This window comes from Heptranchias perlo, chromosome 21, assembly GCF_035084215.1.
Source record: "Heptranchias perlo isolate sHepPer1 chromosome 21, sHepPer1.hap1, whole genome shotgun sequence".
Taxonomy (NCBI): Eukaryota; Metazoa; Chordata; class Chondrichthyes; order Hexanchiformes; family Hexanchidae; genus Heptranchias; species Heptranchias perlo.
The window spans coordinates 33823490-33839533 of NC_090345.1; the positions used below are offsets into that span (position 1 = coordinate 33823490).

The following is a 16044-nucleotide window of genomic DNA, read 5'->3' on the forward strand; positions in this document are numbered from 1 at the left end:
ATGGCGGAGCAGGCTCGAAGGGCCGTATGACCTACTCCTGCTCCTATTTCTTATGTTCTTATGTTCTTATAAAGAGAGGGAAAGAAAGATTGGATTAAAAGAGAGTGAGAGAAAAAAGAAACAGAAAGGAAAAGAGAGAAAACAAATGTAAAATTTTAAAATTTGTCATTTTTAAAATCTCCAACAATTCACTACCTGAAGGAATGAGACTGCACACTTTTAATTGTTCACTTTCTGCGCAAGAGAGGTTGATTGGCAGTTATTAACAATTATCACATCATTAAAAGGGTACTTAAGCTATTAATTACTAGACTTAACTTTCTGTGGCGAGGTTAATGGTCAATTAATGTGCAAATGCAGCAGCTTCATGAAACTCACAGGGAGGTTAAGGGCTTGATGCCGTTTTCGCGAAGCTAACGGTCAAGTGGCGCAAATCGGCCAGCAACTTGTGGCGATTCGCAATTCACGGGGTATCTCTTCCTCACCACAAGATGCTGGCCAATTTGCACATTTTTTTCAGCAAATTCCAGCCCAGTGCCGTTTGTGAACTGAAAATACTTATGCTGCTCAAAGTTCAAAACTAGTTTTTCAGAAGTTCTCTCATCATAAAGGCACTATAAAAATGGCAAGTAAAATACCGACAGTGTATTTATTTGTGAAGTTTTAAATGCCAACTGTTTTGTTGAACTTTTCCTTCCTGACTTGTATTTGAAATAATTAAATGGTCTATTTAGTTAAAAAAAGTGGTGAACTTTTAGACCTAAGGTCCGATAGTATCCATCACAACACACAGTCTCTGTCAAGAACAAGCTTTGTCAATATTTGGTCTTCTAGGTAAGAGCAGCAGGATATTCCATGTTGAGGTATAAAAGGAAAAGCTGAAAAATCCAATCCCAATTAAGCCACACCACCTCATGTCAATCAATTGCGAGATAGTCTTAATGGCAATCATACCCTTCTAGCTATTGAATTTGACACCTAAAATTTTAGGCCCAGCAAGATTCAAAGTTCTATCTCCGATGTTTTATGGTGATTTTTTAAGCAATTTTAAAAAATTTCTCGTCACTGAGACCTATACTGTATTTTCTGGATCTTTGAATCCACTTTAATGAGTGACATTAAAAATTGAACGGCTTCCACGATTGCATTTTCTGAAACATGTGTGTCTAATGTGCATAACGGATGGTTTGATGGCTTCAGACTTTTAATTTTCATACATAAAAGAAGGAATATGGTGTGAGTTCCGTGCTTTCCAGTATCGTTTATGTTGATTTCTGTTTGTTTTACGCCAGTTTTTACCTTCCAATGCTAATGACGGTCTCAGGAAATTTCAGAGTGAGTTGCCAATGGCAAGATCAGCATAAATTTCAGCATCGATTTCGGCATAACTTGCTGGTTACGCCATCTGAGGAAGTTCTGTGCCATAAGTTTTCCCTATTCACCCTATCAAAATCCTTCATAATTTTAAAAACCTTCATCAAATCTCCTCTTAGTCTTCTCTGCTCCGACGTTGGTTGCAGAAATTGAAATTTGCATTTATCTTCTGTGTAATTAATATTTTTTATTTGCTGACAAAGAACTGCTGGATTCAACTAGCCAGGCACCGAATTTATTCACGATTCTTGAAAAGTTAGTAAAGAATAGGTCCAAACTTTTCAAAATCAAAAGATCACTGACTCTCCGAACAAAGGAAATAGTCTTTCCCTACTCACTTTCAAAACCCTTCATAATTTTTAAAATCTCTATTAAATCTCCTTTTAGCTTTCTCTGTTCCAGTGAAAATAATCCCAGTCTCGCCAAGTCTCTCCTCCTAACTATAGTTTTCTATCATCTGTGGTTTTAATGTCCTTTATATATTGAGGCACTCAAAGCCATGTATCATACCCTATGGCCTGACCAATGTTTTGTACAAATTTTTCATTACTTCTTTACTTTTGTACTCCGTGCAACTATTTATAAAACTCAAAATGCTGTTGGTCTTTTTTATGGCTTTATCTACCTGCATTTTCAGGGAATTACGTACTCGAACCAGGGCGGACTGGTCATATGGAAAATCGGGAGACACCCCAAGTGCCCGCATGAATGGTTCCACATGACTATATTATCAGCGTCCACCCCCGTTTTTCATGAATCCTGAAGAACCCTGCACCCTTTCTGTCCCGGATTTGAACCTGTAGATCTCTGTTCCTCCATACCTTAAGTGTCTTTCCATTTAGTATGTTCTTCCATTCCTAGTTTTTCATCCCAAAATGTATTACCTCAAACTTCTCCACATTAAATTGAATCTGCCACCCCTCTGCACATTCTGCTAACCTGTCATTGTCATCCTGAAACCTTTAACGGTTTTCCTTGCTGTCTGCCAAACTCATTAATTTTAGATTGTCAGCAAGTTTCAAAATTGTACTCCCTATGTCCAAGTCCAAATCATCTATATGTACTGAGATCAAAAGTGAACCAGGCACTGACCCTTAGGGTACATCACTTCCAAACCTTCTCCAATTCAAGCAACATTCATTTACCCTAACTCTTTGTTATCAGCCCACAAACCAATATTCTATCCATGTTGTTACATTTCCACTTATATCACATGCCTGAATTTTTCTAACAAACCTTCTGTGAAGCCTTATTGAATGCCTTCTGAAAATCCATATATACTACATTCACTGCATTAGTTTTGTCGAATGAGTCACCTCTTCAAAATAAACTATTAAATGTTAAACATGACTTGCCTTTGACAAATCCATGCTGGGTGTCCTTAGTTAACCCGTGCATTTCAAATTATGGATTCTAAAAATTTGCCCACAGTTGATTGAACAAAGATTGAACATTGGCTATTCTCCAGTCTCATGGCACAATTTACATATTTAAGGAGAGTTAAGTGACTGCTAATTCCTCTCTGACTTCTTTCAACAGCCTAGGATGCATGCATCTGGGCCCAGGGACTTACCACCTTGAGTTCTGCTTATGTTTTTAGAACGAATGCCGTGTTAATGAATGTGGTAGTCTTCTATGTTAATGAATACTTGTAGTAAGCAGAATACGGTAGACATCTTCTAATTAAAAGAAAGTCTATCCTTTATTGAAAGCCGCTTCAACAATCAGGGTACAATCAAACGTAGATATGCCTTCTTTAATTCCAGCCTGCTTCTGGACACAGTACGGTGGAGAGCGCAGCTTCAGTATTGTACACCACTGGCAGCCAGAACATGATTCCTTTATGCTACCCCACCACACACTCTGGACATGCCCACCAAAACCCATCTAATACACATAGACTGAGTGTCTCTGTCTGTATTTCAAACGTTCACCTGAGGAAGGAGGTAGCCTCCGAAAGCTTGTGAATTTAAAATAAAATTGCTGGACTATAACTTGGTGTTGTAAAATTGTTTACAATTGTCAACCCCAGTCCATCACCGGCATCTCCACATCATGTATTTCAAACACCAGTTAAAGCCAACTGGCTTTGATATGGCCATTACCCCACAAAGATTGTTGTGGTTTTGTTCACTCAAACCATGTGTGACATTTCTCCCATCAAAGCTTGATCTCACACAATTGTAAACAATTTTACAACACCAAGTTATAGTCCAGCAATTTTATTTTAAATTCACAAGCTTTCGGAGGCTACCTCCTTCCTCAGGTGAACGATGTGAACGATTTTTTTTTTTTTTTTGTAAACAATTTTACAACACCAAGTTATAGTCCAGCAATTTTATTTTAAATTCACAAGCTTTCGGAGATTTTCTCCTTTTTTTCACATCGTTCACCTGAGGAAGGAGGTAGCCTCCGAAAGCTTGTGAATTTAAAATAAAATTGCTGGACTATAACTTGGTGTTGTAAAATTGTTTACAATTGTCAACCCCAGTCCATCACCGGCATCTCCACATCACGATCTCACACAGATTACTGTGTCCTGTCTAGAGTGAAGTGTGATTTCCCTGTACTTGATTCATCTTTGTTTCCTAGACTGGCTGTCTCCATTTGTCATTCACCAAGTAGCAAGTTCAAAACTAATTATCTTATGTATATTTTTCCAAGGCTTGATCTTATGCAAATCTCTCTGTCTTTGTCCACTTCCCTTTTACTTGATGGCTCTGATTGTTTTTCACCAAGTACTAAGTTCAAAGGCGCCTAAGGTATTTTAACAGTTAACGAGATTAGATGTGGTCTCAAGTGACACCATCTACACAATAGGAAGTCAATTGCTAGGCAAGGACATGTCTCGACTTGTCTGACATTGGGTGGCTATTCGACCCTATCAGTCTTCATATTGTTTCTTCCCCTAATCCATGTCTCAACACGTGGGCTTGTCTTTCTCAGTGCAGCTACTCATTGACTTTCATAATCTAACACAGATACAGGAAGCAATCTAGGGATTACTATCCTTCAGATCTAAATTTTCAATCGAGTGTCTCCTACAATAACTACCTTTAATATATATAGCACCTTTAATGTAGAAAATGTCCCCAAGACACTTCACAGGAGCATAATCAGACAAAAATTGACACTGAGCCAAAGAAGGCGATATTAGGAGGGGTGACTAAAAGCTTGGTCAAAGAAGTAGGTTTTAAGAAAGGTCTTAAAGGAGGAGAAGTGGAGAGGCTGAGAGGTTTAGGGAGGGAATTGTAGAGCTTAGGGCCTAGACGGCTGAAGGTACAGCCACCAATGATGGAATGAAGAGGGGGGGGGGGGGGGGTTGCACAAGAGGCCAGAGCTGGAAGAACACGGAGTTCTGGGAGGGTTGTAGGACTGAAGACGGTTATAAGTATAGGGAGGGTCAAGGCCATGAAAGGATTTTAACACAAGGATTACAATTTTAAATTGGAGGCGTTGGGGCATCGGGAGCCAATGTAGGTCAACGAGCACAGGAGTGATGGAAGAGCAGGACTTGGTATGGGTGAGGATGCGGGCAGCAGTGTTTTGAATGAACTGAAGTTTATGGAGGGTGGAGGATGGGAGACCGGCCAGGAAAGCATTAGAATAATGTCGAACTCTTTAAACACCATCTGCAAGACCTCAAATGTATCTCTATCTAGGTCATTAGTTCAAACATGAACCACGACCTTTGGCTGCTCTCCTTCCCTTCCCAGAAGTTTTTCCACTCATTCCGTAATGTCCTTTACCTTATATCCAGGGAGACAATATACTATTTGGGATTTCCAGTCCCAAGTGTATTATAAAAAAGCTGTTGATTTCCCTTACTATAGAATTTTCCACTACTACTGCTCTCCTATTCTTTACTCTACCTGCCACTCACCCCCCCCCCCCCCCCAGGGTAATCCCTTACTCCATGGTGCCACTGTGTTGTTCAGGACCATTCTTCTCTGAGTCGCTGTCAATGTCCACCTCAAACCTGCCCAACACTATGACCCTGAAATTACATAGGGTCTCTCACTGTCTTCTACTGTAACTCTGATGGGAAACCAGCAGAACCCACAAAAGCTGTTGGCAACCCAGCGTAACCATCGTTACTTTGGGGCTTCTGCTGGTCTCTTGCCAGAGTTAGTGCAAGAAACCAGTAGAACCCACACGGAACATTATGGTCTGTGTATCTATTGGATAGTTCCAGTTCTCAGCACTTGTGAATCTGGTCTCCCTCAGCTGAACCTACGAATGGTCTTCCACTTCTCTCTCTATATATTATCCCCGTGTCCTGAACTGTCCAGCACTGCCTCTTGCGTGACCACATTCTGGACAGTATAATCCCCTGTCATGCTGTTCAGTGTGGCCAACTGCTCCTCAACACAGAGATCCTCTGTGCCAAAGATTCACTTTCCCTACACTTATGCTGCCCCTGGATACACTGAACCAATCTAGTTACAAAACTAATGTGCCACAATAGCTCTATAGAATTAAAATGTATTTATTCAATTCATTAAGAAATGTGTTGTTTCCTCTGTTCACTGCAAATTTAAATTTTTTTAAAACTTCTGCAAAAAAGTGAATCTGAAAGTGCAATGTTGTGAAACCAATGAGGACGATGGAAAATGTTCAATTCTTATCATTTCCACTTGGGCTAAAAGAAGAATTGAAAATCCCCCATCAGATCCTAAATTAGGAACAACGAACAACTTCTAAAGAATCGATAATATGCAAGTTTGAATACGGTTTAGCTCTTTTTCCATGTTCTAAATGACTCTCTGTAGTCTGGGTATACCATACGATCCTTTGAGGATAGTCTTCGGGGCTTTCACACCAGTCTCCAGCAATATCACTGGGGTTAATAGTTAATGTAAAAAACTCAACCTGATCTGAAGATATTGTCTTCTATAATTGAGTGTCTTCTGTAATTGAGCGGATTACTGATGATGGAGTTAATTGCCTCCTTGTATATCGTATAATACCTTGACCCCCCCCCCCCGCCAAAACTGCTTGACCATTACCTCACCATTCCCTGGGGTTTGAAAAAGAGCTCAGGGATACACTAATCTATAATACATGTGTATATGGACACATACCTATGCATGCAGACAAGAACCCCCCCAACTAATATAAAGTTGTGGTGGTCACTGCTAAACTCGCTGTCAGGTGTTAAATTGCTAATACAGTGCTAAAATTTCTGTTCATGAGTTTTTCAGGGATGTTGGAACTGAAGTTTATCAACATTGGTGTAAAATTTCAGCTTATAGATAGGAGCTAGACATCCAATGTGCATGTACAAAAGTACAAACCGAAACAAGACAACTGTATTAATGGCCTATAGTTATATGTGAGCCAAAACCACTAGGTCTAATTATTAGCTATTTGAAGGAACACCATAGAATACATCCAACAAATATTGCAGTGATGTATATTTTCACTTAATATTTACCTAGAACATGCCAAGCTTGCAGGGGTTGAGAGAAGGGAGAGGGAAGAGAAAGAGACAGTAGAATCAAAATGAAGTAACCAAAGATTGCTCAATAGGGTTTGCAGCGTGGATGAAATAAAAACAGAAAATGCTGGAAACACTCAGCAGTTCAGTCAACATCGGTGTAGAGGACAGATGAGTTAATGTTTCAGGGATAGACCCTTCACCAGTTCAGATTTTCACAACCTGCAGTTTGTTTTGCATTTTTCACCAAGAATGATCAATTGCAAATGAAGTTCAATGTGGACAAATCAGGACATTATATTTTGGAAGCTAAAATTGGGGCCATGTTATTCCATGGTGGGGGAAAACTTGCCAAGAGACAAATTGAAAGGGATTGGCGTGCAATGTTTGTTACTCACCATGTCTAACAGTATGAGGCTGCAAGTGAAAAGAAATGGAATGATGGGTTATATTGGCAAATCAGCAGAGTTCAAATCCCCTAAGATTATGCAGAAGCTTACAATGCTTTGGTCAGGCTCAACCTTGAATACTTTGTGCAGTTCTGATTGCCACAACATTAGGGGGATATCCAGACCCTAAAAGCAGCACAGTGGAGAACAATCACCGATATCAGAGGGACGAACTTTGAGGAACAAATTGATAAGCTAGGACTATGCAAACACATAAAATGAAGTCTCAGGGTGGGCCTTATAGAGCTGCATATGAGACTAAACAATATAAGAAAGGAAAATTTACATTTATGTAGCGCCCATCACATCCTCAGGATGTCTTATAGCACTTCACAGCCAATGAATTACAGGTGTTGTTTCATAGACAAATGAGGCAGCCAATTTGCATGTAAGGTCCCACAGACAAGATAAATGACCAGTTAATCTGTTGGTTGAGGGATGAATGTTGGCCAGGAGACCAGGAAATGTCCCTGCTCTTCTTAGCCCATCTACAATTGAAACCCTCATCCGTGCCTTTGTCACCACCAGACTCAACTATTCCGATGCTCCTCTTGATGGCCTCCCATCCTCCACCCTCTGTAAAGTCCAGCTCATTCAAAACTGTGCTGCCTGTATTCTAACTCTGCTGTCCATTCATCCCTGTCCTCTCTGACCTCCCAGTTCCCCAGTGTCTCAAATTTAAAGTTTGCATCCTTGTGTGTAAATACCTTCAAGGCCTTGCCCCTCCCAAACTTGGTAACCTCCTCCAGCTCTACAACCTCCCTCCACCCTCCTTCCCAGCAATCAACTCCCCCCTCCTCACAAACCCCCTCCCCACAATCCCCTCCTCCCCACAACACCCCCTCCCCTCAGCCCCCTTCCCATAGCGCCCCCTCCCTACAAACCCTCTCCCCCCACAACTCCGCCCTCCTCACCCCACAACCCACCACTCCTTACAACTCCCAACTCCCTACTACCCCCCCCTTCCCACAAACCTCCCCCCGCCAAACGTGGCCTAGATTATGGGTTGAGACATGAATCCACTACCTTGGGTAGTATTCACGTCAAGTTGTAAAACTGGCAAAAGCTGAGAGGCAGCTTCAAAAAGCTGACAGAAAAAAACAGCCCTAAATATAGGCTTAATGATATATAAAAATGAGGAGTTAGGCTTGTCACAGTTTAAGCTGCAGGTACACCTAACGTTGCATCATTTTTATTGCACGAATAAAATCCTAAAGTACACAAAAGTAGTTTAGATCAGCAGTGGATTTTGAACTTTGAATGGGAAATAGTGCTGAACGCGTGAGATTTACTTTCTAGTGGGACCTGGGGGATCCCCAGAAAATGTTGATTTTGATGCTTTAATTGAGGCATTCGCTGACATTTTTGGGCCTACTGTAATTCTGCCTTTTAAGCAGAAAATAATTTCTCGTTGAAAGGTTACAGATATTTTAAATTTCAAAATAAAAGTAGTTGCAGGGACTCGGATTAGACTTTACAATATACAGTGAAACTGATTCCAGATACATGGGGTGGATTTTCATCTGTACTGACTGGGTGTGAATTATCACCTGAATGGAGTCCAGGGGGCAAAGAGAGAGGGTGGGCCTGCAAGGCGATAACAAGAGTCCACCTGATTTTCTTTATATTCATTTAAAATGAGGGAAAATCTGGTGGGTCCCATTACGGTTGTGCAATCCACTCTGCCAGATTGTCCATTCTGTGCAATTTCCAGATAATGTGTTACGGCCAAATACAGGTGAGAATCCAGCCCATCGGGTTCATTTATCAACTGAAATCTTTATTCTACATGCACAAAACAAAACAATCTCATCTGTCCATGTCCAGACCACATGGCAGCCTACAGGTAGGCTCGGGATTACAAGAATCGAGGCTATGCTGCTTTAACTATTTTTGTAAAAAAAAAGTCTTAATTTTTAAATACTGTAGCTTCAGGAGGTTGTAAGGGTATGTCAATATTATCGAAACAAAACTGCAGAACTGAATTCTGATGAAGGGTCATTCTCAAAGATGTACCTATCTTTTTCTCTTTAAGATGCTGATCAACCTGTTGTGCATTAAAACCATTTTCTGACACGTGACGACAGAAATTACTGTTGGTAATAATAGCAGACGAGTATTTCATACATTTTTTTGACATTCCTCCGTCTGCTGTTGTAATAGAGGGGTTGATGTATTTAAATTAAATGGGCCAATGCCTTCCATTAAAATAGCAGACAGAGGAAGGTCCTTCAAATAGGTTAATCTTTCATCTGTTATCAGGAATAGTAATTTCTGATCCCTATTGTTTTTTTAACCCTATCAAAAAGGTTTATTTTTTTGTCCTGTTAATAAAACTATTGCAAGCTGCAATCATTAAGAAAAAACTAAAATGCGCAAAGAACATGGAGACCAATTTTAACTAGCTAAAATCAGCATTAACAGGGCGGTAACAACGTCAAAATGGGATCGGTAGACTTACCGTCCTGTTAATGCCGCCAATCCAGCTGCATTATGCAAATCACGGTTCTATGATGTAGTTAGGACCTTGATTGCAATTTTAAGGGAGATAGGGGCAGAGCATTTGCTGCACATGCTCTGCCCATGTGTCCTGACATTGAGCAGACTAACCATCAGTCCTTAAAGGTACCGCTGCTGGCCATTGTAAAAACGTCCCAAAACTTTTTCCAAGTTATTTTTTTGTGGATCCAGAAGGAGCAGGACTGCTGCGGGCCCAGCTCATCCCTCCCCTCCATTTCACCTCCCACTCCCAGGACTATCTGTGGTCTGGCACAGCATCCGAGCCGGCAAGCTACATCAGGATGCTCAGTTCGGGGCATGGAGATCACTAGCGACATGGAAGTGAGGCCCGAGCCTCAAAGTGGCTCGGGCCTTCTGCCATTAGGAGTGGGCGGGCGGGCGGGCGGGTGTCTGGCATGCTTCGCTGGTTGAAAGTTAAAATCCACCCTCTGGTTTGCAGGAATGGGGAGGGGTGGTTGGATGGGGCCCTGAAATTTGTGCTTTCAGGGGGGCCTGACTGACTACCTCCAGACTTGGGCCTGTTTCTGCATTGTGACTTCTGTGTATTTATGAAAGCTGATGGTTTCTGAGAATTAGAGTTACTGGTTTATTTATTTAGTGTTTTCCCCAAAGAAATACCATGTTGGTGTTCACCCATGTGAGCAAATAGTTCCAATCACATTTATCAAACTTGTTCCTTATCCCTTCAACCCCTATTCCTTCATCCATTTATCCAATCTATTTTTTGAATGTTGACATAATTTCTGCCTCAACTACTAATCCTGGAAGTGAATTCCACAGTCTCACAACACCCTGTGTAAAGGAGTTTCTTCTGCCCTCAGTTCTAAATCTCTTACAATTAATCTTGTATCTGTGGCCTCTCATTCTTAAGCCCTCAATTACTGGAAATAGTCTGTTTCTATCTACCCCATCCCTTCATAATTTTTAAACACTTCTGTTATATCACTCCATAATCTGCTTTGTTCTCATAGAAAGAAAGAAAGAAAGAAAGACTTGCATTTATATAGTGCCTTTCACGACCTCAGGATGTCCCAAAGCACTTCACAGCCAATGAATTACTTTTGAAGTGTAGTCACGGTTGTGATGTAGGAAATGCAGTAGCCAATTTGCACACAGTAAGATCCCTCAAACAGCAATGTGATAATGACCAGATAATCGGTTTTAGTGATGTTGGTTGAGGAATAAATATTGGCCAGGATACCGAGAAGGACTCCCCTGCTCTTCTTTGAAATAGTGCCATGGGATCTTTTATGTTCACCTGAGAGGACAGACCGGGCCTTGGTTCAACGTCTCATCCAAAAGACAGCACTTCCGACGGTGCAGCACTCCCTCAGTAGTGCGCTGGAGTGTCAGCCTAGATTTTGTCCTCAAGTCGCTGGAGTGGGACTTGAACCCACAATCTTCTGGCTCAGATGTGTGTGTTACCAGTTGTCTTAATTTTTCAAGTCTTTCTATGTATTTCTCATACCAGGCAGCATCCTAGTGAATCGGTGTTGCGACTTCTCTAAGGCCTCAATATCCTATGTATTGTGTGGAGCCCAATACTGCACAAAGTACTCTAACTGAGGTCTTATTAAGGTTTTATATAGGCTCATAATTATCCCTTGGCCTTTATATTCTATACCACTTGAAATAAAGCCTGGAATTCTTTAGCTTTTTTTACATCCTAATCAACCTGAGGTGCTGCCTTTAATGTCCTGTGAACCTAAACCCTCAAATCCCTCTGTTCTTCCACAGCACCATACCTACTTCCATTCAGAGTATAATTATTGCTGTTATTTTTACCAACATGTGACAGCTCACACTCATTGAAAACATTTGTTCCTTAAGTTTGTGCACAACTAACAATTAGAGAAAGTAATGTTTGATTGATTGTTTGATTGATTGATTCTAACAGCCTTGACTCCCACCAACTGACCACTCTAACTGGTTGATACTGACAGCCTTCAATTCCAGTGACAAAATGGTGCTTTTTCTTCTAAAATGTTGGCAAGCTGACGTGTGGGTAAAAACATTGATGTCAGTTTAAAAAGCTGATGGTTGGCATTTGTGGGGTAGCAGGACAAGAATGCACAGGGTTCAGTGTTGTGAAGGGCAAACCTGGGAAATACATCAGGAAACATTTATTTACGTTGAGGATCCTCAAAAGCTGGAGTTGATTACCGGATTGAGGCCAGGACACTGAAATCATTCTGAATTGGGAAGACAATGGGGGTTGTTCTCGAAGGAGGAAACTAAATGGCCTGAACCTATGTTGTGAAAAAAACAATTACAAACTATGAAAATACCTTTTTACTTCTTCTTCTCCTTCACCTCTTCTGTACCTAGCGACACATTAGGCAACCCATTTCTTCCACTGCTTTTACATCCAACAGATTGTGCTCAGGGTAGTTTCCGTAACAACGGCCTTTTTTTGGTGGCTAAGTCATCAGCTTGATGAAGACCTTTTTACTTGGTTCTTCCATAATTTCTCAGTGTTTTGGATGTAATAATTTAGTATTTAAAGTTTGTAACCTGATTTTTTTTTTAAATACGGTTTCAAATTTGAACTGATTTACTGCATTTCTTGTATTTTTTCAGTTTTCTTCCCTTTTTTTGCCCTTATTTCCAAGGCTCTGAATCTGGCTCGGTTACAATTCCACAGGCAGTAGCAGCCTCTGGTACTCCACTCAAGTAGCTATTGTTTAGTTATGGTTGAAGGGGTACTGGACCATCACAACCAAGTCTAATTCCACTCTCACCCAACATCCACGGTTTACAGGAGATGTCACTTGGTAGTGATGAGGAGCAGGAACAAGGGCTCATATTTTCCCCACCCTCAATTAGGCATGCTGATTCCAATTGTAGTACTCCTGTTCCTTCCCTTAACTTAACGAATTACTCCTGAGCCCTGTTGGACAGTTTTTTTTAGTTTAAGCCCCTTAAAAAAGTGGGGGGGGGGTGTGGTTATGTACAAACGTGTCTCTTCGCCGACAACACTGAGGCAACCAATGTCATCCCAATTATCTCAACCACCAAAAGCCAATCAAATAATAATCTTATTCTGAGTGTCAATTATGCACAACAGTCCCCGTGATGTCCACCGGTCGCGGAAGGCCTCAAGTGTACCAGCAGACGCCGCGTGCTTCTTCTCCAGGGCCATCCGGGTGCAGAGAATGCCACGGAAGAGAGGCAGACAGTCGGAGCGACCGCCCCCACAGGCCGGGTCTAACCTGGACCTGTAGATGGCCATTTTGGTCAGGCCCAGGAGCAGACCCACGAGGAGAACCTTCGACTTGCCAGCCCCCCTCCTCACCGGGTGGCCAAAGATCAGGAACGTGGGACTGAAGTGCAGCCAGAACTTGAGGAGCAGCCCCTTCAAATATTGAAACAGAGGCTGCAACCTCTCACGCTCAATATAAATGTGGGAAAGGGACTCGTCCAGACCGCCCTGTTGGGCAGTATGGCTTTGTACTACACTGATCAGGATCATCAGCGGCAATGCGTTAGAGAACATAATTTTTTCCTTTCACTGAACTGCCTCTGTATAAATATTACAGTACTAATGTAAGATAACAAGGCGCTGTCTATTCTAATAGATTTTTTTTTCATTTTCACAGGCAAATTCAAAAGATAGTTCATGACATCAAAAAGAATGATGGTGGGATTATCGGCAAAATTAAAAAGTAAGTTTATATTTAGGCCTAGGTAATCACAGCATTCATAATCCCATCTGCTGATCAGATTTTAGCTACAGTTCTCCATTAAGACCACAAGAAAACTGTAACTTTAGATTATTTCTTTTTGCTAAAAAAAACTTGCAGGTCAACCTTCCTTATTTCAGTTTCATTTCTCTGTAAATGCCTCAACATTCTCCCCCCTGCCCAATCACTTTGAATCCATTCAATCGTATAGCAGTCAGCTGCTGCTCGTAAGGGTCACGTCCCTTTTATCTTTCAAATAAATTAATCCCTGTTCAATACCAAAGCAGATCTAAAACAGTGTAATTTAATGGAGTTATGACCTTCATGATTAAGAAAGCAAATATATAAAGTAAAATTCCAAATTATTTCATATGCTAGATATTTGCTGTCAATTTATTTATTATTGTTTTGCTGTACTGTGTGTCCCTCCAACTCTGGCCTTTTGTGCATCCCTGATTTCCTTCACCCCACCACTGGCAGCTGAGGCTTCAGCTGGCTAGGACCTAAGCTTTACAACTCCCTCCTTAGAACTCATCGCCTCTCTACCTCTCTCTCCTCCCTTAAGATGCTCCTTAAAACCTACCTCTTTGACCAAGCTTTTGCTCACCTGTCCTAACATCGCCTTCTTTGGCGATTTGTCAATTGTCAATTTTTGTCTGATTAGGCTCCTGTTAAGCGCCTTGGGACGTTTTACTACATTAAAGGCGCTATATAAATGCAAGTTGTTGTTGTTTTTGTTTATGCATTGCATTATCCATTAGGACTGCAGTAGTTTTTTATATAGTCGGAATGTTTGAAAGTGAAACTGTTTACTGCAAGGATCATGTATCATGTGTTTATACGGTATTGTCTATCTGCTGCATTCATATATTTTGCCGTACATAGTTTTATAGAAAAGCATGCATATCCTTTCAACAGCTAAAAAGTTCTTAAATTCTCAAAGGGCTATTTGGATAATTCTTGCCGTGTTTGTGTAATTGTTGCTGTGTTGTTTAATTGCTACTGTGTTTTATTATGGTTACAGCTTATTGAACAGATGCATTCCTTTTGAAGAATCCCTGTTTCTGATATTATGCAGCAGATTTTCCTCTCCTCCTCTGACTAAATGCAAGTGATGCAGAGTGCACCTGAAATGGGCTTCACTCGTTTGGACCCGAAACCAGCCGTAATTATGGGTTGCAGTCGTTATTGTGTCCTGCATGTGCCCCTGGTGCAGGAACACCCCTTGGAATGGGCTTGTGGCCACAATTAGGGCAGGAAACGTGATGGCTGCTGCAGCGCTGAGAGGCCTGCAGCAGCAGTAATGGCAGCCGGTTTTGAGACCTTCTCACTGTCTTCCAAAAACAGCTGTCAGATGGTGTGTCCAACCCCATTGATCCTCATTGCTGGCGCTGATATAACAAACTTACATATGTGTAGGTGGGAGGCAGCCTCTTCACAGATTCCCCATTCTGAGGGGCTGGACACAGTTTCTAAGACCCACTTTCACTGGGCCTTATACCATTTGGGCCCCAGGAAATGAGACGCTGTTTTGACATCATTCTCACCTCACTAGCATTGTAGTTGAATGTTTCTGCCTGTTTCAGTTGAAAGCACTCCACCCTGCCCTGTTTACACATTACAGAAATGTGTAAACAGGGCAGAGACTTGCTTGGCACAACAGATCTCTGCCTTTTTTTCTTCTGTTTTATGCCCAGGAAATAGACTTTTGGGTACCTCACCCAAGCAGCAATTATTCATGTGTGAGCCTTGATGGTGAGTGTTTATATGCTGTTTACTCATGGTGGGGGGGGGGCACCATAGCCAGACGTCACCATAGCCATATCGTCGCCCAACATCTGCACATCTGCACTTCCAGAAGGATAACAATCGAGAGAGGGAAACTTGGTCCTGTTTTCTATTGTTCTTCCCTAATCCTGGAGCACTAATGCCAAAACAGCATAAATTGGGTATTGAACCTGGGAACCTTCTTGATCATTATGGTTCAGCTACTCACTGGATAAAGTCACTCAGCCGCCAGGGAGAGCATCTACATAATACAGATTATCTTATAAATGCAGAGAATTTGACACCTGCAGAATTATGTAATGACATTCTTCTCCTTAGGAATTGTTATTTGTGCAAATTTATGTTAATTATGAATCTGGTAGGATGTACCTTTTCTGGGGTGGGGAGTGTTGATGGAAATACTGAATTATTTTTTTATCATGGACATACAGAGCCCAAATATCATAACTGATTATCACTGTCATCGGATTTACAAATAGCAAAGTAATTTTTAATTCTATATGACTAAACCAATCATAATATGATCCGTTTATCATCATTTTTCTCCAGCCTCAGTTGCGTGTTCTGGTTGTGAAATCTAGCCCTGGTGATCGCGGACATAATTTTGGAAGATGAAAATGTCACTGTTGGTCTTTCAGGCCTTAATCCTTTAATTCCTTTTATATTGAATGCATCTCATGTCTTTCATCCAAATGAGTTTTGTTTGTTCCAATCTGGCTAATTTATGAATAGCAGTATGATTCTTGTTTTTTAAAATGATTATATACAGCGTATTTCCAAGTCTTGCTGA

General features: G+C 41.2%; 1 protein-coding gene across 6 annotated transcripts in view; it reads left to right on the forward strand.

The window, feature by feature from the left end:
• blnk (B cell linker) overlaps positions 1–16044 on the forward strand; it is a 161865-nt gene that overhangs the window by 86077 nt on the left and 59744 nt on the right. For all 6 annotated transcript variants that reach the window (XM_068002428.1, XM_068002429.1, XM_068002431.1 and 3 more), the window contains one exon: positions 13383–13448. In XM_068002428.1, the coding sequence (XP_067858529.1) occupies positions 13383–13448 (66 nt within the window). The remainder of the gene's footprint in view (positions 1–13382; positions 13449–16044) is intronic.